Here is a 23,340-nt window from a genome sequence, read left to right as displayed (position 1 = left end):
ATGACATTCCTGAACCCAAATACGTTGATTTTCGTTTGTGAATAAGTCGTCTGATGCTTGGCGGCCGGCTGTAAACGGCACAGTTCGGGTCCTCTAATGGCGGGAAATGTGTGTCAATTTTTATCTGTATTTCTTTTTCTTTGCTCAATGATTTTCCAATCACTATTTGTACTGCATTCGATTTGGTAACATTTTCAATAACGATTGTGAATGTATTGTAGGTTGGCTCACCGCCGGCTGAGTGTCCCTCGTGTGCTGCCGGTGGAATTCGTTCGTCAGTGAAGCTCTACCAAATAAATCTGGAGCAAGCTGCTGTTTTTTGTGAAAATGCTTCTGTTAGTTTTCTTATTTTGGGTTATATGTGTATTTTTACTAAAGTTTATCTGTTTTCCAGTGCCCATTTCCATTGTTTTCTCAGGATGTGTGCCCGTTAGTTGTATCACATGCTGCAGTTCCCGAACCAGCTGCAAACTCGAAATTCAAAACAAGAAGCATGGATACAGAGTCCATGACGTCAACATGCTCAGGTTAGACTTAAATAAGCTTACTAAATAGTTGTAATAAAGCTTCAAGACATTTAGTTAAACGAAATAGAATCTTAAATGCTGAAATAGTCTCACCATAATATAATATGCTTAATCTATTTTAGTTTCATCCTGGACATCACATGCAAGTACCATGAGCAGTGTTTCAAGCAATGTTGCCACCCCACCTCCATCCATCAGCAGCAAACCTTTCATCTGGCCATCAAGTCAATATACAGTTTACCAACCTAAAGCCATGGCTCCAAAGCAAAATAATGTTTTTGATTGGATGACCCCAATCTCATCATCTCAATCAAGCCCAGCATCTTCCATCATTAGTTTCAATGACAGAGAAGTTGAGAGGGTGATGGACAAGTCTGCAAAATTAACACCTGCTTCTGAACTGCCCCCTAGTCCTAGCCCTACTCTGTCTGACATATTGGATGCTGTAGGAAGTCAGCCATCAGAAAGCAATGACTCGTATATTGAGTCATTGTGTTCTTTTTTGGATGAAGTAACAGAAGCCCCAACACCTTCATACAACTCTCCCGTGACGGAAGAAACAGCATCTATGACTACTGAGTTTATCGATGTTCAACAAGCCACTTTTTCTGCAGAACCGATAGCCCTACAATTGCCGGAAACTTCAACACCAGTCCGTCAGCCAACTAAGAGAGTAGTGGAAGACATTAGTTCAAACGAATCTCGGACTAAACAGACAAAAACATCAAATTCGACACCTGAATCCATAGCTGCATGGCGAAATATCGAACTCCCTGTTAAAAAATCGTCCGTGCGTGCGAAGAAACCTCGAACGCCTGCAGTAGCGAAAACCCGAGTCAGTCGTAGCGCCTCAAGTTCAAGTGAAGGCATATCCCCTTCAACTCCCATCCCACAACCACTAGTCCCCCAACCAGCCATCGCTGTTGAAGTAAACGATGAAGGAAACCATGTTTTCACTATACATCCGGCCACCCCTGTCCCATCAGTAACACCCAAACCTCAATCTTCTGCAAAAGCTGTTAAAGCCACCGCTAGTACTCTTCGTCCTAGTAAAACTAGTAAGCCCCCCAAAGCCGCCACTGCAAAACCAGCCGAATCTAAAAGAAGTAGTAAAAAGAAAGACCCATTTTGTGTCCAATCTTTGGTGGAAAAGTTCATTGAAGCAGCAAAAAATAAAAAACTTGCTAGTCCCAAAGCTCCGTGATTTGGGAAAAAATAAAACACGGTTTGGAACGATATTTAAGTGTACTCGAGATCTCGTTAAAAAGTGCATGATCAACTTGGACGATAAATGCATAATGACTAGATTAGAATTTTTCTTTTTTTTTTCGTTCGTTCGGATTGCTCGTTCATTTGTTTAGTTTTTCGTTTGGTTTTCTCCGCATTGCTCAAGAAGCCTCCGTTTCACAAAAGAATAAAACATGTATTCCATTGTCAAGTTTTTTCGCAGAACCATTTGTAAGTCCTCCCGGAGTTGCTTTGGCCGCCCCTGATTCTTGTTTTTCCGTGGTTCTAGAAAAAAACGTAAGTGTTATTATCTAAAACAACAAAAAAGTGCAGTTTTTCCTTCGTTTATTTGCCTTACCCAGAAGTTCTTTGAAATACAACTTTTGGACGCCGCCAAAGAAAGTTGCTATCCTTTGCTCAGCCACATGGAGGGTGCAGTTTAGTTGCTCGAGAACACCGACGACGCGAAAGTGGAGTTCCACGTTAGTCTTGGCCTGTTCCAGCGCCCGTGCATTATTCAGCTGCCTAAATTTTCAGCCAGGAATTTCCGTTCCATGATGGATAGAAGGTATGAATTTTAAAATCTATCTTTTAATGGATAAGTTTAGACTTACGTGCAGTGTTCATCGTGACCGCAAAAATAAGGAATTTGCAGGTCGTAGTGTTGACCCGTCACGAACGAGCACTCTGGTTCGGCTGCTTCTAAACACTCCTCCATTGTTTGAAATTTATCTGCGTGTTGACGAGCAATTATTTAAAACATAGTTTCCAGTGGGTTCAAGTCGGTCATCGATCAAGTCAAATCCAAGAACGTTATTGGGAGATTAGGATATATGGGTTAGCGGTAACCTACATGATGTGGGTATTCGAGTCGATACGTGAGGAGGGAGTTTGATATTCGGTCTTGGAGTAGCTCGTCGGTAGTAAAATTGGGACACGATGCGGTCGACAGGGTCACGTAGGCTGCTGAAATAGTTTACCTTCATTGCTGCGGATGTCCTTTGATAGAGCAGACGCTCCAAGTCAGTAAAATACACATGGCGATCGAAAGCTACAGGTAACCCCTCACTAGCACTTAAGACGCCCAAAATTTCTTCTCGTAAATTCACCTAAAATTTGCGATGGAAATAGATAAGTAATTTCTTTCGGGAACTATTGAGATACTGTTAAGAAGTCACTCAAGCAACTCGACTAGTTCGTGGTCGTAAATTTTTGTACAAATGTAACGCTCTACCTGCTCAAACGTATCGAGGCGTCGGTTCACGGTATTTTGCAACCGTATGTGGTGGAAGCTATTGACGCCTTGTAGCCATTGTAATAGCAAAACTGTCATCTCGCTACCAGTTTTGGGCACTCGGAAAAAAAACAATACCTCTTTTACATTTGGTGGTTTGTCTGAATGATGGGAAAGACCGAAAACACAACTCCCACTGCACGAATAGTAATGCCATCCAAGAACCAAAGACACTAGAATGGTAAGAAATACCATCCATTTCTTCGTCATCATTCTTTCACTCGCTCATTAGACTACCACAACCCGTACTCGTCTACCTCTGGCAGGTATCAGTTCTGCTGGAACGCAAGAGCCCGATCCTCCAAGTTGAAAACGGCCTATGGCGATGACCCACTTCAGATGAACGCTCGCTAAAGCTGTAGGCGCATCTGTGTGTTTTCCCGATAGGGGTCGGGTGGGTGGGAAACTTTTGCCTTTTCACTTCCGCCTTTTTTCGATTCATCCCGCATTGAGAGCAGCCGTTCGTCACGATAGAAACCGACAGTTTATTTGGTTGACGCTCCTAATCACTACATGCATTTTAGTTTTTCTCACCCGAACCAGATGTTCTTATCATTGTTTCTTTTACTTTCCAAGAGAAAAGAAATGCATTTCACTTGAACGAGTAGAAAATGTACTTCTTTTCTTTCACGGATATTTCGTATGGGTTTTTAATGAAAGTAGTCTTTCCGCACATCACTTTCTCCCCAACGCCGGGTTTTTTTTTTTTTTTAACTCTTAACGCTACACCGACCCGAGTACTGACAATGAAGTGTGTTTGCATTGACTCATTTGTTTGTTGTGCTTTCCCCATCGCTTCAATACGTGCCTCTATCATGTTGAGAAAAAAACCGAAATCATATGTTTACAATCGTTCGTTCGTGTGCGTAAGCTCATCCTTCTGGACAATTTAGTAATTACTTCCCATTTCGCTGACAACTGATAGATCGATATTTGCGGAGTTCTTCAGTCCCGACTAGACCTTCAATCCAGTTGTTTATTCACGGGAAAATCGATAGCGCCAACTGAACGTGAAACCCAATAAGAGATATATCCCATTTTTGTCTGAGGCAGGTGTACGTTATTTTTTTTTTTTTCATTTCAAATTGCCGAGAGACGGATGTTTGTAAATGGAGAAAGTTGTGACTACACGGTCTCGTCGTTCTGAAAGCTGCGTGCCCTTATGGGGAGGGCTTAGGCCCCCGTCTATAAAGAGGACAGGTAGAGCTCACTGGATCACAGTCCACGTTTGAATTTCAAGACGTCCACTACTGCTCCTTTCTCTTTCATTTATACTCTCCGATTGTGTTGTCAGAACACAGTCGAAGACGAAATTCTCAAAGACGACCTTTACTAGCAATTTCCAGCACAGTGTTCCGTAAGTAGGTTTTAAGACAATCAGAGTAATTGCGTATTGCGTGATACATGCAAGGCAGACGAATACGTGCAGTGTCATCATAATTTACGCAAGGATATCGTCATCCTAGTAAGTTGCCTATACACTCTAATTTCTACTTGACGCTAGTCATAAAGCAGAAAATTTCACCTTTCATTTTTTCCCACTGTGTCATTCACACCGAGAACAAAAGAACACTAGCTTTACACCCATGCTTTTGTTATGCTTCATTTTCTCCATCGATAATGTCTGCTCGAGCGAAACGTTTTCATCTAGAGGACTAGCAAAAAAAACTGTCACGCTTTCACGAATGAATAATTAAGTCCGCCCATCGATTTCACTTCTGAATCAAAGGTGCAGACGGTGTTATTGTGCTAGATCCAAGTTGAAATAGTCAAACAGTAGGAACGAAAAACGATGAATACAAACGAACTCCCGGTAAAATTTCAACCGCATCAAGTATGTATGAGATGATGTTTGTTTGTTTTTTTTGCATCATTACGTCTTTTCCGCCAACAGAGCGGAACCTCCTACCGTTCAGAACTGTTTAGAGGACATTGCCAATGACGATCAGGACGAAATTGAAACAAACTTTTAAGAAAATGTCTGTTATTAAAAGGGGGAGGAAATTACGTTCTACTTGTGTAACAGTCCAAAAAGATATTTATGATCGTATTAGCAACGTAGACACACAAAAAAACATATTTTTGATTCATTTTTGTTATGCAAGTCAGGATGAGAGCGAGTTCTCCCAATAGGATACGATGACCTAAATTTCCCCATTGCTCGTTTATCCTCACGATTGTTTTTTTTATGTATTGGGACCAAATTGTTCATTCGTGCAAAGCTCTGCTTTATCATCTTGGAATAAATTTTGCCGCTCATATTTTGAATTGTTTAGTGCATGTTGCCTTAAGCTCGCGCACTGATACCATTTTGTAAAGTTAATAATTACAATGTGACATTGTTCCTTAGGGGGTCTACTTTGCGTTGGACAGCAACGCAACCCAACCACATTTTGTCAGAGTGAAACAAAACGGAACTATGAAAATCGTTATAGTTCTGCTCGTGAGCCTAGTCGTGGGTGAGTAATAAAAAATTACGAGATAGCAAAGTCATCGTTTCACTTTCTCTAAAGAAATTCAACAAATCTAAGTTTTTCTATATTTTGCTTGTCTAGTGAGCCATTGCCACCAGGAAAAAAACGTGATTGGTCATGCTTCTTTAGACATGCCTCTGGAGACAGAAATTGATGTTAGCAATACAACTCAGCAAACGAGTGAAGAAGAGAAAGAAAATGACCGGAAACTCATGGAACAATGGACCAGGATGTTCTTTAGCATGGGCAGAATTCCCCAACAGGGCGAGCAAATACTTATCTTCCCAGGGCTATTTAGTAAGATATTTCTAATTCCATCCTTTACAACAAAATAGTCAAACATTTTGCCTTATTGCAGATGGATCAACAACAGTGGAAGTGGCAAGACCGCGAGAATTACGCAACATCCAAGTAGTAACGACTACTGATAACAATAGCGCAATACTTCCTGCGTACTTTACGGATGACCAAAACACAACTGAAATTCCAACTGCGTCAACGATAATCAACTCAACAGTGTCAAGCTTTATTCAACTATCAAATGATAGCAGGCTGTTTTTCCACGATGAAGAATATCATTTTGAAGATGTCGATTCACTTGACGAGGACCAAAGGCAGCGGCGTCGTTTGCGCTCGGCACGCAACGAAATGAACCTTTTGAATGCAGATGAGGAGCATATTACCACCATGATTACAACCGTATTCAGTACAGCGCGCAATTTTCTCAATAATGAGACAATACGAGCCAACGTCGTGCAGTATCTCACGCATAAGATGCGCTCTTTTGGACTTGTCACAGGCAATCAAATATTCCACCCCATAGAATTCGCTGCATTGGTACGGATTAAGCTTTCTATGGACAAAAGCGCTATCAACCACTTTCTTCGTGTGACATACTTTCTTTTGGCCATTCCGTTGCATAGTTTCCGGAAGGCAGTGAAGAAGACGTTCCAACTGGGACTAATGTGATCGGCATTTTACCTGGAGAGCTTTGGGGTACTAAAGAAGATGAAGTGTTGGTGATTGGAGCACACTGGGATACGGTACCTTTCTCAGGCGGAATGGATGATAACGGTAGTGGGGTCACTGCTGTCCTGGAGGTGATGTTCCTTCTGTACTTGCTGAATGCGCTTTTTTTTTTAACGATGAGTAACACGCTAATATTATTAGGTTGCAAGAGCCATGACGGAAGGAGGTTGTCGCCCCAAGCATAGCATTATCTTTGTAGCATTTGATTTGGAAGAGGTCGGTTGCTTGGGAAGTATTTTCTTCGTGCGCGATTTTCTCATTCGACAAATCCTGCATCCACACGGCGCCAAATTGAAGGGAGCGTATGTCCTTGATACGATCATGAATTATAACGAAACGCAATTTTCTCAAACTCTTTCGCCTGAATGGCAAACGGCCCTACCGTTATTCTGGGAAGATATACAGGTACCTCCCACTGACGTTTGCAAAGTGCTATAATTAACAAAAGAAAGTTTATTTTAAAGGCTTTTCTTAAAATGACAGGCAGAAAACAGTACAGGAGACTTTTTGGCAATGCTTTATAGAAAAAATGTAGATGCCACACTGGCTGATACTTTAGCTTATAACTGGAAAAACGATGGGAAACCACCAAACAAGAAAAAATCTCAGAAAGATAATACTGTTGACCGAAACCCAAGGACGTTTCGCATTGACAATAGAGAAATAACCATCATGAAAACAGCAGGTTTGTTATTTCTTTATTATTAATGCTAATTGATTTATTTAGACGGTGATTTCATATTTTAAACATTCTGATTGCAGATAAAGCTGTTGAGACGGTGAAATCAGGTAGTAGCAAGTATCGGCTGAAGAAAGTGCGTATGGATTTGGACGCCGAGGTCGGCGACCAATTGGAACGTTTGACTGCTTGGATTGATCTGTTGCGGAGCGACCATAGGTAATATTTTATGATTGCATTTCTGTCTTAATAATTTATACATTAATTTAAACCTCAACATTGAATGTCTCAGTCGATTTTGGTACCACAATATCGAGGATTACCCGCAATCTTTCCCAGCAGTTCTCATCACAGACACAGGTATGCTTAACGAACAAGAAAATTCCACTTTAGCACATCCAGTAAAACTGTATCGTGTGCTGATAACGTTAAATTAAATATCTTTGAACATGACACTTCATAAATACTTTTATTTGTTTTTTTAGCTCCTTACCGTGGGGTTATGCAAGAATGCTATCACCAAGAATGTAATACTAGTATACAAAAATTACGAAAGAAAACGTTTTCTAATAAAAAATACTTTTGCCACAGGCGATTCGTCTTCCGCAAATGACGATTCAAAATTTGCCGATGTCCGGTTCTTACTGAAGACATGTCAGGCCCTGATTGATAGCATGGTAATTCACAGCTTTGTATATTGTAATACATATGTAGCTTATGTAAACATTCATTTATTAGGTAAGCCTAAGCGAATCACAGTGCCTATTCCAGTCTCAGCCACTAGAGACAAATAAGCTTCGCCGACGGGCAAATGCAAAGCAATCAACTTCTTCTGGGTCTCATCTCTTCGCATCATCTTTGCTTCCATCTCTTTACGTGATTACTTTAGCCGTCATCCGTTTCATTACTTATTCAAGTTAGTGGGAAAAGTTCCTTTATTCGTAAAATCTCCGCCAGATCTGCCCGTAATTTATTCCGAAACGTTTCGACCAAAATTAAATTTTTCGAGACCGCAAACGCCAAAGGGTTTAGTAACATAAGTTCTTACCCTTGCACTGTACAGAATTTCGACGATAAGCGATTGGTAGAATCAGACGCGTATTTTGACTAATTAACGTGACGTGTGATTCAAAGACGAAAGAAGTGTGCATTGTTTATCCGTGAATGTACAAAGGAAAAAAGGTTACAAAAGTAAATATGGTTCCTATTAACATCGTTGTTTTCGATTTAACGTACATGATCTACCCGTCCGTTTAGATGCAACGTCCATAAGTTTATTTTTGTAACCTGTATGAAACATACAGTATAAAAAGACATACAGTTATACTGAACACTGAAAAGTATTTCATATCGAAATGATTTCGATGGCTGATTTCCAAATGTGGAAAGTATAAGGACACAACGAGAAGCACAATACCGACTAGAGTAGTAGGCACCAGTCTATGTCAACTAATTATTGGCCAAACAAAACATTAAAGTTTGTACGAAGACACTTAGTTTAAATGGAAGATTTAAGATTAATGAAATTTAGACATTGAAAGGGAATTCAGGTAAAAATGCATTGTACCGTTCATGGCCTTCTATTGTACGACATGCGATCCGGCCAAACCCTTACGGCGACCCGGCGTAGAACCAAACCAAACAGTTTGGGAGAGAATAGCTAAGTCCACAGCGATCTGCAGAGCTCCGCAAATACAAAATTGGATTGGGGATTGTTTGGTAAAGAAATACAGCGTTTTGAAAGAGTCGCCGGCGAGCCACAGAAAAACCATCACTCGACTGCAATGAAATCCCAAAATCGAAAGTGATATTACTGAGTTTAGAATTGAAGTTGATTGAAATCACCTCATTCCAAGAGTCGATTTGGAGACGTAATTGTCGTAGAACTGTGGAATGCCCAACATAGCTTCAATGAATAACGATGTGAATCCAAGCGCCTCGACGAAAATAACGTTTCCGATCAACAGATAAGTTAACAGAGACGCCGAAAGTGTAAATACAGCAACAAATTCCAAGTAGCTTCGAAAGTCCGTCCATTTCCAGAAGAATCGCCAGTCGAAATCTCATGTGCAAGATGAAAGAAAACGTAGGTAAATGCATGGTATTCCAATGCTCAAATGATCATGCATTATACTAGAAAGACATTTCTTGACGAAAGAAAAGAGAATGGCAAGAACAAGGATGAAATTATTTCATGCGGAAAAACGAACAGAAATATTAATTAATCTGGATCCATCATGTGAATCACGATCCACGAACGGTAAATGACCGATATCTGAAGTTTTAACAGAACCATGGACAATGATGACATACCCCTAAGAATTAAGGGGGAAGAGGATCCTGTGCCATCTGCTGAATAGGATTGCAAAGAAAATTTGTGCCTTTAAACTTAAACAACTGTGGTGAACCAAGAGCATCAAGCTGAGAGACAGACATTGCCCACAGTACCATATTAGACTAATTGAACATTAAAGAAAAATCTGAAGTAGTACATGGTTTTACCATTTAAACAGTAATTATGAAAAGTATTGTGTCAATGATAGGAGTCACACATGTAAAATTTAAATTATACCTGTAAACAATTTTTCCTTGCCATGTATGACCTGCTTGCTTTGCTTAACTTTCACACAAAGCTGGATGATGGCTAGCATGGTAAAGTTCATGAAAATGCTTTGAATCAGCAACGGTATTTCATAATGATTGCCAAACCTATGAATAAGTAGAGTGTTAAAGTTAGAGAAACAAAGGCAACAAGTACAAAAATTAGTACCAAAAGAGGATTCTCAAAATGTTTGCAATCAGGAGTGTTAAACAGACATAAAGTGAAAAGCCATCAGCATTCTGTGTCTTTTTTATTTTTAAATATTGCGGTATGTATGGTAAAACACCACCAACTATCATGGCAAGCGAAGAAAACCAATTCAAGACGGTCCATACAGTTATTTTCCCCAACAAACCCGTATCATCTTGCCCTTCCATTCCAAAAAGAAGAAAACGGAGAATATCCAATGGATTAAGCAGCGGATTTTTTAACAACGGACCAAAAATCATGGTCTGCACTTCATGTTGTGAACGAACACAAAAATTACTAACAAAGTAATAACAGTAAAACTGTTTTAATTAAATTGTCCGGTGTTTGACGAAACGCCACCACACCGAAATCAAGCAGACGAACTCAAGAAATCCGCATTGCAGTACTACAACTGTCAAAAGTCGGCAGTTGTTGTCAGCAGATGGTGACAGAAGCAATAGACACATGGAACCAGAAAAGAAAAACGACGAGTTCGAACCAGGTGCTGCCCAATTTGGGAACTTTATCACTTATTATAAGTTTAATCCACCCGAGAATCGTTTGGCGGTATTCGAGGGGAATTTCTGTGAATATTTCTCATCTCATCAGCCTCTACTATGCCTAGACGTGGGCTGCAATACTGGGGTAAGATTCTCACGTTAACTTATACAGTTTTCTTATGTCTGGCTATTCGCTGTAAAACAGTTCCAAGTTACTGTTTTCCTCGTTGTTATTGTTTTTTTCGTATTCGATTTGTCGAAGAGATTAGTTTCCAGACTTTCACTGGATTTCCGACTAGTGCTGTTTAGCCGATCCGTTATAATCAGAAGTGTGTTCACAAATTCTTACATTGCAACCATATTCTTATCTCTTTGTTTTATCAGTAATAGTAATAGGGCCCTAATGACAGGAAGAAGCTTAATTTTTACAGTTATTTTCTTCAATTAGTTTGTTACTGCAGGATGTCGATAGAAAACTGATTTCTCGTATTGCAGTAAGACATTGCTTTTATTTAGCCAAGTCTTGATTGCCTGAAATTCGTTTAATTTACGGCTTTGGAAGTAAAAAGGATTTTTCCTTCTTTTCAACCTGTACTTTTAGAAAACTGCTTTATTTGCATTCGAATTGTTTCAATTGGAATTTGTCATGAAACGCCGGGTCATAGTATTTCCAGCAACTGTTGACACAGTTGGTTGCTTGTTACAGGAAAAAAAACAATGATTGCAACGTGTGGTCGACGTGATAGGCGAATGCCGATCAATTGGAACTGACCACCGAATAAATATATCCAAAGGTTTTATATTAGCTGTAGACAATGGCGACATTCTTTTTTTCGAAATAACAATAGAAAATAAAAGACCAATCCGAAAGACATGACTCCTCCCCTTTTGTGTGCCCATCCTCTAAGCGGGATCTGGACCTGGTTCCGGATGGTCAAGTGCAAACGTATCGTTCGGATGGTTGCCTAACAAGTCAACAGCTGCAAGAGCTGGCTTTCCACACCATCTTCTGTATTTAACGATTATTCTCTTGGTAACCCATCATCAGCGGATTATCAACCCCAAATGTACAGCGTTCGGTGCCCTGTTACTCAGGAAAAAAAAAACTAAGGGGGAGGGAATTGTCGAATGCCGTACTTTTTTCCCCGTCGCAGTTTGGGTTACGCATTTTGTAGGAGATTGCGATTCAATCGAGCAAACATTAAGACGCGCTAGTAGTAAACTTAAGACGCCTGTTGCTTTACCGTTGCGTTTTCCAATTCCGCATACTCCAGGGGGTCATTGCAACGGAAAACAGATGGAAAAATGATTGTGGTGCTAACGACGTCGACATTTTACAAGAAATGTTTGCATAATGACGACATGTTTTTTCTTTGTTTGATAGGACCTGACAAAAGGCTTGTATGAGATGCTGTCATCTGGCCGGTCTGCTGTACGCATGATGGGTGTCGATTTGGACGCACAGCTGGTAGAAAGAGCCAACGAAGCGATATCAAACGAACTGGAATCTAAGTTGCAATTCCATACCTTGGATTTCGTGGCGAAAGCTGAAGAACGCAACCAACTGTTAAGTCGCTACCTAGAAACTCATCAATCTGGACGGAAACGTTTTGATATCGCTTTCTGCTTTTCGACTACCATGTGGGTCCACCTGAATCACGGTGATGCCGGATTAGAATCTTTGCTGGCCAGTCTCGCTGCATGGGCAGACAACGTTGTCATCGAGCCCCAGCCTTGGAAATGCTACCGTAATGCTACTCGACGGCGTCGACGAGCCAATCTTCCACCTTTTCCTTCATTCGGTTTGCTAGTTCACCGCGAAAATGTGGTCGCCCACATCAAAGAAGTCTTTTGCAATGGAATGGACATGGAACTACAAGAACATCTGGGTCAATCGGAGTGGCAACGGCCGGTCTTGTGGTACCGCCATAAACCAACAACCAATTTAGCGATTTAATAAAAAAAACATGGAGGAAAGTGGGAAGAGGAAATACATTAACTGAGTATTATTTACTGTTACTCTGTAAGATTTTTTTCCGATGCTGTTCTGCACAATCATTTTACGGATCCCGTTTTTTCTTTTTTAAACCCTAGCATCTGGAGGTGGGCGCGGATTTCTCAATAACCATAACATATTATTCAGCATAGCACGCTAGTACGGGTTTCAAGCGCCCCGTTTTGCCCGAATGCGCAGTCTTCCTTCCAGCTAAATGGCCGGATGCCTGGCATGTCGTAAGACGTTTCGCGTGATAAGGAGATGTAATTTCTCCTTTGAACGTTAGCCATTCAGTTCAGTAGGATAGAAATCCGGTTCAGAAAAGTCTCGAGGTGAAGAATGATAGAACAGTTTCAGTGGGTAAATGGTATGCAAATTATTTACAAACTACAGCCACTTATCCAATCTCTGTAATTGCTTAGGTGAAACGGACAGCAAAGGCCAGTCAAAAGTTCAATAACTGGTAAACTAAACATTTTGATTTCTCCTTTTCGAATGTTTTTTTCAAATTTTGTAGTTTTTTCATGAAAAGGGAATGTAATAAGCTTGTCTCGTTTTTTTTTTTTTTTAGAAAAAGAAAAAAAAACTTTTCCCATCGCTTAGCACCTGTCCGAAAAACTTGGTGCCTGTGACGGCACGTGTACTTTCTCGCACCGAGCCTTTCGATTCAAACGAGGAGTCATGTATTCTTTAGCTTCTTTCTCCCGAACGTGGTGACGGCGTGAGCAAAAAAAAAGGGGGGGGGGAGGGGAGGAATGAGGAGTCCAGGTTTGTGTAACCATCTGCGAGCATCAAGTGCATTGCACCTTCTCTGCTTCTGGAAAGAATAGCACAGGTGAGTGAACAGATAGAAGAATGAGCAACGGTAGTTTTCCCTTGTATACTATCCATCAAAGCAACGTTGCAGTTTTACATCCGTAAGGGAAGATATTCCTAGTAATCGCCGCTGGAATTTATGGTTTCCTTTAGGAACAATGTGCCCAGTCGACCGAATGGGTCCCGTGGCGGTCCTTGTAGCTCTGCCTCCAACGAACCACTGATACCTTCGCTCCTCCTCCACCTTCTGCTCACCGGTCGCTCCGTCCAGGTTTCTTCCGGCTTTCTGGCTACCAAGTAGTGGTGTTCGAGCCGATTTGACCAACAGTCCTTCGCCAGTCGTCCTATCGACTAGTAGTACTCCAAATCTTCCATCTCGACGTTCAGTTATTCTTCGTTTCAGTGTCTACTATTGGCCCTTAGCTGCGGCCGATTCGTGATTTAAGTTACCTTAATTGGAAACCCGACATAGTGTCAACAACATCCAACGTTTGGAGATTAAGCGGACTCAATGATGGCGCGGAGCAGTTTCCTCTTCCTGTTCCTGTCCACTCTGGTGTTGATTCATTCTGGTAAGTCTATTTGAAATTTTTTATTTTTATAGTAACGACGTGCTAAAAGAGTGACGTATAGAATGAAATAGAGAAAAGATTGCAGATCGTTTAGCTGAGGTGGGGAAGCGTGATTCCGCTTTTGAAGAATTCTCTTAACGAGTTGAAACTTTTGTTAGATTGTCAAGAATAATAGAACAGGAAGATATAAAAGACGTTTTCATGGGTACAATGGCGTTCAACGTCGCTTTTTCAGCCGCCAGCCAAAGTGTTCCATCTCTCTGGAGGCAGTATAATCTAACGGTTCCGTCTAGCTGTTCACTCTTCTTCAATTCTCAGTTTCTCTTGCTCCGCTTAACACAATATGCTGATACTGTAAACAGCGATAAAAAAAGAAGCTTTAGGCAAAGATATATAAAAAAAAAGAATGTTTTGAGATCTTCATCCCTTCGTTGTAATTGTGTAGTAGAAATCGTGGGATCTGAAACCCATTTCATCCATCTTTGCTGATTAGATGCAGAGATTTGACGTCACAAAAAAGCAACTGCCTCGTTAAAATTTGACGAATTTGTTTGAGGTCATGTTGTTGCCAACAATCAGTGCAGATTATCCTCTTCCCCACAGCTCCAGGGAGGTTTACACAAATTTCATACCTGTCCAGGGCAGCGACCTCACATTATTCCTCCTTCGAGAAGCCTAGTACCAAAATTGTTGGCACTCGGGCTATTATATCTTTGGGCGTTTAACCTAGTAGAATAACTTGACGTTGAATTTCCTATCGAATCGCTTCACATCACGCATCGAAGATGTGCTCCACCACACCTGGATGCCTCCCCTTCTGCCTATGCTGAGGCAGGCTGAAATAATGACAGTAGCTCGGAGCTCAATGTTCCGTTCTTTAGTAACCTGAAGCGTTAAATCTTTAGAAAAAGAAAAACACAAGGAAAAAGATCACTTTCATGATCGTCAGATACAATAAACTACGCTAATGTCAACGTGCTGACGACATTCATGTAGAAATTCAACCGTGCAACGAAAAAGTACCGTGTGCTCACGTTCCTTTTCATCTTCGCTCCAGTCGTTAAATGCAACAATAGCGAAACGTTAACGTGTTGTACTAAAATTAGTGTTTAGGAAACGTTACGAATTAAAAATAAAATAAGTAGGCATCGGTGAATCTTAAATATATATTTTTTTTCAAATGTTCTTGCTTTGTAATTGTGTTTCTAGTAACGAGTTGCGGCTACCCGGGATCCCCCTCTCACGCCGTGGTGACCTTCACGCCGGACTTTGTACGACCCGGAACGGTAGCGACTTACGAATGCGAGCCGGGCTTCGAGTTGCTCGGTCCGTCGCGACGCCTCTGCTCCACCAACGGAACTTGGACACCTGCCGGCATCCCTTTCTGTGGTAAGTCGTCTTGTCATTCTTTCTTTTTTTTAACGCTCTCACGAAACAAACAGCCAACTTGTTTTATTATTCACTTCACAATGGCTATTGTTGTTCTATTGTAAATCAAACACGGAAGCATGTCGTCTCGCACCCTTCTCGCTTCCCTAAACTAATATCTGTTCAATGGACACGATGTGATGTAAAATGGTCGGTACGTCAATGACCGGGTGGTTATTGGCGGGCGACCGCTCACGTAATCCGCGTGCAGCTGCGTCATCTTTGATCAATGAATTCGGAACAATAAGAGGGGGATTTTCTGATAAAAGAGAAGGAAAATTGCACGTATTATGTGATATTATATAGATCGTTGGCATTTGTTTGTATCGAATAATTCATCCGTTCATTTGGAATGCATTGCATTTTTTATTTTCGCAATTAAAGCGGAAAAAAGATGCAAGATTCTAAAAGCTGCGCTACATCAGGGGATCGTTAGATTAATACCGTGTAAAGAATCGTTTTCATGGCCCTATTTTCTCGATCTCATTTTAAATGAGATACAGAAAAACAATTTTTTTGGTAATTAGGCCGTTGGTTGATTGCTTAACATACCAAGTAGGTCGTTTTTGATGTCCTGTTTCCCGGTCTACCGCCACAAACCAGCGCGTACCGACATTAATCATGTCCGATTTTTGGTTCCCAGTCGAACGTGTAACCACTACCTACGTGTGTTCTCCTTCATACGAAAAAACAACCGCAATCATAACCAACATACAGTATAAATCCGTAACGTAGTTTACCGCTCGTGGTATGTCCTCTTTTTTCTTGCTTCGGGTCCCTCCCTAAATTGAAATAAAATATTACCAGCTAAAGAAGGAGGAACGAAGTTCCAACTTCTTGTTTATTACGGAAACATCGCAGCATTATAGGGAAAGTAACGGTTCAAACCCGCGTTTGATTTCCTCTTCATTGCGAGCCTGACCGCATGCAATGATTCTCTCAGCACAACAACATCTGTCGTTTGAAGACTACGTGAACCTCCTACATGCGTGTCATACCATCTGGCATTTCTCCCAACCGTTCTTTTTAGTAGCTGCAATCACAATGAATTATTTAATATAGTTTTCTTTCCACGGGGCTTATAACTCCTTCAACTTTCGTACCATACATGTACCCATTAGTTAGACGTATTATGTATACACATATCTAGTTCCGTTAGGTTCCCTTGTTAAAACGGCTTTTTCAAGCTGCTAGATGTTGTTGAAGATTGGTCCAGAATCTAGAGGAAATTAACATAATCTTCTTTTTCGTTTTTCTAGTTTTGAACGTGGCGGCCGGTAAGGCGCCGATGCAATCTAGTGTGGCCGGTGGCGGCGTTCCAGAGCGAGCCGTCGACGGTAGCACCAGCAATTTCTTCACGCCGGAAACGTGCAGTTTGACCGAAGTGGAGCGTTCCCCTTGGTGGTACGTCAACCTTCTAGAGCCGTACATGGTCCAGCTGGTGCGACTCGACTTTGGCAAACCTTGCTGCGGTAAGAATATCACATATCTCTTTTTCTTTTAAATCGTGAGACATCTTTTGTACGTAATTAAAGTCTTTTCAAATTAGATAGATTGCTTTCTAATCATTATTTTCCTTTTGACAACTAATCACAGAGGATGGTAAGCCGGCCACAATTGTTGTGAGAGTAGGCAACAGCCGTCCCGACATGGGAGTCAATGCCGTCTGTAACCGCTTCACTGGTTTCATTGAAGAGGGACGCCCGCTCTTCCTCCCGTGCAATCCTCCCATGGCCGGAGCGTTTGTCTCCGTTCATCTCGAAGGGCCGGCGGGCAACAGCCTCTCCATTTGCGAGGCATTCGTCTACACAGATCAGGTAATTTTCCGAATCATCACGTTACAAATTGCCGTCGTTTTAGCGTACGGTTTCATTGACGTTAATTCTTTTTGTGGCATTTCCTGAAGGCTCTGCCTATTGAAAGATGTCCACAATTCCGCGATCAAGAACCCGGCAGTAGTGCCACCTATAACGGTAAATGTTATCTGTTTCACGACAATCAACCACTCAACTTCAACGAGGCCCGACAATTCTGTGAAGCCCGTGGCGGATCACTGATTGATGAAACCAATCCAGCCTTACAGGGATTCGTTAGTTGGGAATTATGGAGGCGGCACAGGTATGAAATTTGAACCCATTTTTTTGCTATTAGTTTTTTTTTTTAGTTCTGACATTGTGGTTGTTTTTGTGTGTGAATAGCCGGAATGACCCAAGTGGTCAGTATTGGTTAGGGCTTATGCGAGATACAGTTGATCGTAGCAATTGGAAATGGCTTTCGGGTAAAGACGTCACTGTCTCATTTTGGAATTTGCCCGGTGGCGGAGAGAATTGCGCCCGCTACGATGGCACCAAAGGATGGCTTTGGTCAGACACCAATTGCAACCGCAAACTCTTCTTTATTTGCCAACATCGTAAGCCATTATCTTATCGTAAATGTAATCGCGAGCGAAACGACGTACTTGATCAATGCTCATTTAAAGGTCCAAAGTCGTGCGGACGGCCTGAACAACCAGCCAACGGCACATTGATAGCTGATAATTTCAATGTCGGAAATCGAGTGGAATATCGTTGTGATGCGGGCCACATGGCCGTTGGCCCAACTACCAGGACATGCCTCTCATCTGGATTCTTCGGGGAATATCCGCCCGTATGCAAATGTAAGTTTGGTATTCAAATTTCGATACGGTGGAATGTCCATTGATTATCAACCATCTTCAATATGCTATCCAGATGTTCAATGCGGAATGCCGGCCCGGATTCCCAACGGTGGTTACAAGCTGGTCAATGACACACGCCACTATCTCAGCATGACTTCGTACTCTTGTAATGATGGCTACCAACTCATCGGCCGTGGAGATCTTATCTGTGACATCGATGGTCGTTGGAACGGACCTCCACCTCGTTGTGAACGTAAGTAGTTCGTAACAAAATGGGATTTAGAAAATCTGATTGATCACGTGCGCGTTCGCTGTTTCATTTTTTAAACAGCCGTCTACTGTCTCGAACCGCCCGTCATCAACAATGGCGGTTTCCGGCTCTCGACCAACTCGACCGTGGCCGGAACGGTGGTCGAGTACTACTGCCTGACCAACTCGCGCTATCGGATGTCGGGGCCCAGCCGCATCGTCTGCCAATCCGACGGCCATTACGATCGGGACCCTCCCGTTTGCGTCGGTAAGTGATTTTTCTAATGTAATTGTTGTGTTACGTTTGAAAATTCATGACTTCAGCCTGCCTGTGCCCCCGAAACGAGCCTTCTCTATTCGCTGTTGTTGAACGAAAACACGTGTGTAATTTTACTTGCGTGACTATGACTCACGACGAAACAAACGACTTCATTTTAAGCAACGGAAACACACTTGGCCTAACATTTCAAGCACTTAACAAATCACTATGCAATTAGTCATTTTTGCAAGTGGCATTATTTAGTCTTCAACCATCTGTCCTGTAGATCACCGTGATTTCTTGTTAAATAGGAAAGGGGAGGGCGTAACAGTAAAAGTTCTTTGTGTCTCTGTTCGTGACTTGAGTTTAGAATGACTCGGTTGGATTGATTTGAAAATGTTTCTTTCTTCTTTTTCATTTTATTATGGGGTGGGATCATTTTTTTTTTTGTATACAAAATTTTCAATTTCTTTCAACAAAACTAAAACTACGACAAAAACAAACTATTGAATTTCAAGACGCGGAAGACGAGGACTCTCGCCAGCCGGAAAAGAATGTGATGCCGGTCGATCGCAAGATTGACCTTCCCCTGCAATCACACGAGACCGAATATGATTACGAGTATTACGACGAGAGCCATGATGAGGGTTTCATCCCAGCAAATTTTGCCTCCAAATTCAACCCACCTGTGCCCACCGCTAAAATCAGCCCTAGCAGCACAGTTGCGCCCACCACCATGAAACCTGTTGCGTCGACGAGAAGCACGATACCTAGCACAATTAGCACTACAACAGCGGCACCGACGACCAAGAGCACAAGCACCACTCGCGCAAAGGTCACGAAAGTGGAGAGTACAGTTCGATCGACGACAACAACGACTAGTACTTCTGTTCGGCCGAAAAGTACTTCTATGCCGACTGTACCTACTCGGAGACCATTCGACCCGACACGATTGACGAAGCTTAACAACAGACCCACTGGCACAAGCCAAAGCCGGGCAGGCGTCTTTTCTAATGACAACAACAGAGTTAAAGCTAACGTGGCCCTTAATGTCCCCAATGGCCCTGTCTATCTCTCTCCTCAAGATAACGAGATTGCCGACAGTTCCAACGTCAAGAACAACGTGCCGCCCAATGTCAACGAGCCGCAAAATACCATCGAATCCGACAGCCAAGGATTTACCCCAAAGCTGAATTTAGGTACGTTCATGGGCCATATGTTTTTAATCTAATAAACTCGACTAATCGGTTTTTCGTTTATTAGGAGGCATCATCGCGCTAGGAGTTTTTGGAGGTTTCGTCTTCCTATCGGCCATCATCACCACGTTCGTCATCGTCGTCCGCCGGTAAGTCCCTTATCAACATTTCTTTTATTCATAATGCTAACATCACCCAATTCCCACTCCCTTCACGCATGCTTTAAATATCCATATTGATTGTAAATAGTGGTTTGAGTTTTTCATTTGATCGTTGTAGTAGAGTAGAGCGCTAAGATTTGGGGACACCTAGGAAAAATTAACTAGTTTAGTTTGCATTTGTTTCACGTATGTGCCTCTTGATATCTACTCGGTAGAAAGTGGTATTAAGGTGAATGCGTTATTTTTTAAATAGATAAAGGCTTTGATAGAAATGACAACAGATATGATATAGAATACTTTTTAATTTAACTGGTCGATTTCTGTTGATGAAATTAATGATCAATCGACGAGAAATGTGCATACAAGTCAATTTTCTAATGAAGGTTGAAGACATTGTTTTCCGCGTTCTTTCGACGTATGTAACTAATTTCAGTTGACTTTTTTTCTTGTCTCCATCTTGCCTATGTCTGTGTATTTCCCTACGCCCTACCTTTATACACACACATAAAACATAATAGTTTGCGACTGCGGGGCGAGCCGATGTCGCGCACGATCGAGAGCCAAGCGCATTCACGCTGGCTGGCCTTGCCTTTCCCGGACCAGACAGTCGGACGCGTTGACAAGTCTCTATCCTCCAAATGCGGACCAAAAGCCGGACAGTTCTCTGACGAAAAAGCACCTATCACTACCGCTGCCGCATCACAGCCCTAAAAATACCAATACCTTTTATTTTAAAAATCCCATCGCATTCCCTTACTCACCCAGAAGCCATAAACATTTAATCTTTTCCTATTCGTCGTTAACTCCCCGCATCACGCAACCGTAATTTGCCTCCACCTTCTTGACTTCACCCACAAAATTCCCGATTCCCTTTATCCCAAAAACGTAAATTACCGAAGACGACTGACGCTCTCTACTCAAATGTATCCTCTTCGTCAACTAGTCGATTTCCAGGGTAACTAGACACAAAGTTCGTTTTCAACCGCGATGACTGACATATCCGAATGGAAAGTATCACGGAGATTCAGTGTCAAATGTCCATTTGTGCACATGCGTGCCTGGAGATGTTTGGAATGAATCTGACAGTTGATATCATCGATCCGGACAGTCCAGTTTTGCAAAAAAAGAAAAACGTTTACGATCCGAGAGTTTTTCTATTTAAAGATAATTACCGGCTTCATATTCTCCATTGTGCACCGCTAAATAAAAAAAAAAAACAGCAGAAATTGACTTAGTTTTGAAAATGCGCATGAGCTTCTCCCCTGCCACATTCCCTTTCCATTTACTATCTTATTTAACACTTTTGGCGTGGGTCTGGTGAAGGCAAAATTTTAAACATTTCAACCGCACTGACATGATTAACTGACCTTTAACAAAGGAACTAATTTTCAAAACGACATCCGTGGATGTGGTTAACGCTTTTTTGTTTTGCCACCGAAACAGTTGCTTGATTTTTAACAATTTTCTAGCACATCTTTTAAGTTTATCTCGCAAAGACTGCAAAAAAATGCTAACGGATTCTCGAATTTTTCTTTGTTTGTCTGAAGCATTCGTAATGATAAACGCTATCGGCGCCGCGGAGCATCCAGCGAGACCCAAACAGCCGCCACTTTCGACTCGTCCAGCATTGATGCGGGAGCAGGGGGAACGGGCGCGGCTGGGTTAAGCAAATCGTATCGTCAGGCTTGGGATAATTTACGTGATCCTGAACAACCGAAGCGCACCAAGAGTCATCATCACCATCACGCTCAAGCTTCTCGCAAGGAGACCATGGATGACCCGAATTATCGAACTCGTCACAGCGAAGTCGTTCGTGAAGAAGGCGAAATGGTCGTCTCGGATGTCTACCCTAAATCGGGAACTAAACATCATCATGGCGAAAAGAAGCGTCATCATCACCATCATCACCATAAACATAGCAAACGTAACGCTGGGGGTGATTGGTAGATGTAGAAGGGGGGAAACCTTAAGAAAGAAAAATGATTTTTCTTCTTCCGACTTTGTTTTTGTTGTTGTTGCTGGTGGGCGCATGATGAAATTGAATGGAACTAGATACAAAAATTTGTTTCCATTCAGCTTTGGGATATATTACAGCTGAAATCCAAAATGTGTACGTATATTCTATTGTTGGTTAAGTCTTTTACTGTTACGATTACTAAATCGTTTTCTCCCATTTTTATTATGGTTTCTATTTTCATCCCACGTCATTTACTTTCACCCATAAACTTACTTGTGAAATGTTGAAAATACCTGCGTCAGGAAGATTTGAATCGTTACAAATTATCGTCGTTATAATCCGATGTGGTGGATACACAGCGCTTGTGTTAAGCTGTGCTTGTAAACATAAACCCTTTTTTTTCAACAGCGTTTTTACGAAGGCATTGGCCGATTTGTCTGCGTTTTGCAGGGGTCAACTTCAGTTTTCTTTGTACATAATGCCATTTTCCTTATAACCTATTACCTGTGTGATTTAACATATATTTAAGGGTGCTTCCCAAGACACAACTTCCTTTCCGTTTGATTTTTTAATAGTAATTTGCACTACATATATTGCCTCACTTTCTTTTGATTACCATAAATAGTTTCTACATGCCACTTATGTATTTAAATGACTGATGCTTGACGTAAGTAATAAAATCATTTGGAAAAGCAAATGCGGCGTGTTCCGCGTTACCCTCAAATGCAAATTCAATTCTTGTGAAATCTAACAATTTCAGGCAGTTTGATGGTCTTTTTGATAGCTTTCACGGAATTCATTGTATGCAGCTTGTTGTCTTGAGATATCATGCGTTGCAGAACAACGAAAAGAAGATTCCCACGTACACTAAAGGTAATTGAAATGCCTCAGCAGTTTACCGTGACCTGTACTTATCAAATATTCAACATTTGTCAAGAATTTTCATCCCAACTAAAATATATTTTTTTCTTTTCAGGAAATTCCCCGCTACTACCATCTGCTGCGGTGAACACTGAGGCCAAGTACCTGAAGACCTGCTTCTTATGGGGGATATAGAACTGGGTAGAGTATATCAAGAGTGAAAATTGGTCCGTCACGAGTGTTACAGAGAACGTTCTCAGTATAGTGTGATAAGGTACATTTTTTCCCTATCCATTGTAATAACAACAAGTATAGAGCAAAGTATCAAAATCCATTTAGGCGGATCATCTTTCGACGTGTGAACGATCCACAAAGCGACCAAGTGATGAAAGGTAATTTATAAGTAATTACGACTGGTTTTGATATTTTTTCTCTTCTTTACAAAAGCATTGTTGCGTTCAGTTGCGTAAGTCTTTCACGAGCGTGACGGTAAACTTTCAAAGAAGTATACCGCCAAGGAATGTTAGACTTATGTTTTATTGATGGGATGAACAACTGAGATCAGCATCGTGTCGGTTCCTGTAATGTAGTTGCCACAAAGTTCTAATTAACGCCCTACTTGTACCAAAACGAAGAGATAAAGAGTTACACAGTCCTGCGGTAAATAA

General features: G+C 41.5%; 6 protein-coding genes across 10 annotated transcripts; 4 read left to right on the top strand and 2 right to left on the bottom strand.

Annotated features, from left to right (window-relative positions):
• Nucleotides 1–29: 29 nt before the first annotated feature.
• Nucleotides 30–1,762, top strand: LOC130692021 (mucin-2-like). The gene is made up of 4 exons (XM_057515080.1): nt 30–108; nt 222–335; nt 395–527; nt 650–1,762. The coding sequence occupies exons 1-4, from the start codon at nt 97–99 to the stop codon at nt 1,729–1,731; spliced, it is 1,341 nt and encodes a 446-aa protein (XP_057371063.1). The 5' UTR covers nt 30–96; the 3' UTR covers nt 1,732–1,762.
• Nucleotides 1,763–1,840: 78 nt separating this feature from the next.
• LOC130692040 (heparan sulfate 2-O-sulfotransferase pipe-like) lies at nt 1,841–3,502 on the bottom strand. Its single transcript, XM_057515103.2, has 5 exons — nt 2,989–3,502; nt 2,608–2,863; nt 2,369–2,486; nt 2,113–2,279; nt 1,841–2,039 (listed from the first exon to the last, which is right to left on the bottom strand). The coding sequence occupies exons 1-5, from the start codon at nt 3,259–3,261 to the stop codon at nt 1,885–1,887; spliced, it is 969 nt and encodes a 322-aa protein (XP_057371086.1). The 5' UTR covers nt 3,262–3,502; the 3' UTR covers nt 1,841–1,884.
• Nucleotides 2,191–8,441, top strand: LOC130692015 (uncharacterized). 2 transcript variants are annotated; one of them, XM_057515074.2, is made up of 12 exons: nt 2,191–2,322; nt 5,399–5,507; nt 5,604–5,819; nt 5,881–6,359; nt 6,446–6,622; nt 6,693–6,956; nt 7,035–7,236; nt 7,314–7,449; nt 7,523–7,590; nt 7,716–7,757; nt 7,822–7,907; nt 7,969–8,441. In XM_057515074.2, the coding sequence occupies exons 2-12, from the start codon at nt 5,468–5,470 to the stop codon at nt 8,149–8,151; spliced, it is 1,893 nt and encodes a 630-aa protein (XP_057371057.1). In that variant the 5' UTR covers nt 2,191–2,322; nt 5,399–5,467; the 3' UTR covers nt 8,152–8,441. The 2 variants fall into 2 exon arrangements, with proteins under 2 accessions (XP_057371057.1, XP_057371056.1); XM_057515073.2 differs by lacking the exon at nt 2,191–2,322 and adding an exon at nt 4,236–4,513.
• Nucleotides 8,442–8,482: 41 nt separating this feature from the next.
• LOC130692032 (solute carrier family 66 member 2-like) lies at nt 8,483–10,410 on the bottom strand. 3 transcript variants are annotated; one of them, XM_057515091.2, is made up of 5 exons: nt 10,001–10,410; nt 9,803–9,939; nt 9,544–9,582; nt 9,076–9,292; nt 8,483–9,009 (listed from the first exon to the last, which is right to left on the bottom strand). In XM_057515091.2, the coding sequence occupies exons 1-5, from the start codon at nt 10,279–10,281 to the stop codon at nt 8,811–8,813; spliced, it is 873 nt and encodes a 290-aa protein (XP_057371074.1). In that variant the 5' UTR covers nt 10,282–10,410; the 3' UTR covers nt 8,483–8,810. The 3 variants fall into 3 exon arrangements, with proteins under 3 accessions (XP_057371074.1, XP_057371075.1, XP_057371076.1); XM_057515092.2 differs by having other exon boundaries at nt 9,544–9,579; XM_057515093.2 differs by lacking the exon at nt 9,544–9,582.
• A 23-nt stretch (nt 10,411–10,433) lies between these two features.
• Nucleotides 10,434–12,530, top strand: LOC130692036 (pre-miRNA 5'-monophosphate methyltransferase-like). Its single transcript, XM_057515098.2, has 2 exons — nt 10,434–10,666; nt 11,906–12,530. The coding sequence occupies exons 1-2, from the start codon at nt 10,487–10,489 to the stop codon at nt 12,476–12,478; spliced, it is 753 nt and encodes a 250-aa protein (XP_057371081.1). The 5' UTR covers nt 10,434–10,486; the 3' UTR covers nt 12,479–12,530.
• Nucleotides 12,531–13,093: 563 nt separating this feature from the next.
• Nucleotides 13,094–22,508, top strand: LOC130692039 (uncharacterized). Of its 2 annotated transcripts, none has more exons than XM_057515102.2 (13): nt 13,094–13,352; nt 13,487–13,905; nt 15,115–15,294; nt 16,593–16,805; nt 16,930–17,150; nt 17,240–17,451; nt 17,532–17,743; nt 17,813–17,989; nt 18,063–18,242; nt 18,321–18,506; nt 19,016–19,696; nt 19,761–19,842; nt 21,402–22,508. In XM_057515102.2, the coding sequence occupies exons 2-13, from the start codon at nt 13,845–13,847 to the stop codon at nt 21,799–21,801; spliced, it is 2,805 nt and encodes a 934-aa protein (XP_057371085.1). In that variant the 5' UTR covers nt 13,094–13,352; nt 13,487–13,844; the 3' UTR covers nt 21,802–22,508. The 2 variants fall into 2 exon arrangements, with proteins under 2 accessions (XP_057371085.1, XP_059353476.1); XM_059497493.1 differs by lacking the exon at nt 21,402–22,508 and adding an exon at nt 20,373–20,745.
• The last annotated feature ends 832 nt before the right edge of the window (nt 22,509–23,340 follow it).

Source organism: Daphnia carinata, chromosome 1, assembly GCF_022539665.2.
Source record: "Daphnia carinata strain CSIRO-1 chromosome 1, CSIRO_AGI_Dcar_HiC_V3, whole genome shotgun sequence".
NCBI classification, from domain to species: domain Eukaryota; kingdom Metazoa; phylum Arthropoda; class Branchiopoda; order Diplostraca; family Daphniidae; genus Daphnia; species Daphnia carinata.
Note: the sequence above shows the minus strand (reverse complement) of the source record. Positions and strands in the feature narration are given on the sequence as shown.

Bases quoted from the DNA above. Each gene is read 5' to 3' on its own strand.
- LOC130692036 (XM_057515098.2), top strand. From the start codon at position 10,487: ATGGAACCAGAAAAGAAAAACGACGAGTTCGAACCAGGTGCTGCCCAA. The intron at 10,667-11,905 runs GTAAGATTCTCA...TTTGTTTGATAG, and splicing joins ACGTGGGCTGCAATACTGGG to GACCTGACAAAAGGCTTGTA.
- LOC130692032 (XM_057515091.2), bottom strand. From the start codon at position 10,281: ATGATTTTTGGTCCGTTGTTAAAAAATCCGCTGCTTAATCCATTGGAT. The intron at 9,583-9,802 runs GTATAATTTAAA...AATCCTATTCAG, and splicing joins CAAGGAAAAATTGTTTACAG to CAGATGGCACAGGATCCTCT. The intron at 9,010-9,075 runs GTGATTTCAATC...ATTTCATTGCAG, and splicing joins AAATCGACTCTTGGAATGAG to TCGAGTGATGGTTTTTCTGT.
- LOC130692040 (XM_057515103.2), bottom strand. From the start codon at position 3,261: ATGATGACGAAGAAATGGATGGTATTTCTTACCATTCTAGTGTCTTTG. The intron at 2,864-2,988 runs GTAGAGCGTTAC...CGCAAATTTTAG, and splicing joins GCCTCGATACGTTTGAGCAG to GTGAATTTACGAGAAGAAAT. The intron at 2,040-2,112 runs GTAAGGCAAATA...GTTTTTTTCTAG, and splicing joins GTATTTCAAAGAACTTCTGG to AACCACGGAAAAACAAGAAT.
- LOC130692039 (XM_057515102.2), top strand. From the start codon at position 13,845: ATGATGGCGCGGAGCAGTTTCCTCTTCCTGTTCCTGTCCACTCTGGTG. The intron at 17,151-17,239 runs GTAATTTTCCGA...CATTTCCTGAAG, and splicing joins CATTCGTCTACACAGATCAG to GCTCTGCCTATTGAAAGATG. The intron at 19,843-21,401 runs GTAAGTCCCTTA...GTTTGTCTGAAG, and splicing joins TTCGTCATCGTCGTCCGCCG to CATTCGTAATGATAAACGCT.
- LOC130692021 (XM_057515080.1), top strand. The intron at 336-394 runs GTTAGTTTTCTT...TCTGTTTTCCAG, and splicing joins TTTTTTGTGAAAATGCTTCT to TGCCCATTTCCATTGTTTTC. The intron at 528-649 runs GTTAGACTTAAA...AATCTATTTTAG, and splicing joins CATGACGTCAACATGCTCAG to TTTCATCCTGGACATCACAT.
- LOC130692015 (XM_057515074.2), top strand. From the start codon at position 5,468: ATGAAAATCGTTATAGTTCTGCTCGTGAGCCTAGTCGTGG. The intron at 6,957-7,034 runs GTACCTCCCACT...TTAAAATGACAG, and splicing joins TATTCTGGGAAGATATACAG to GCAGAAAACAGTACAGGAGA. The intron at 7,591-7,715 runs GTATGCTTAACG...TTGTTTTTTTAG, and splicing joins AGTTCTCATCACAGACACAG to CTCCTTACCGTGGGGTTATG.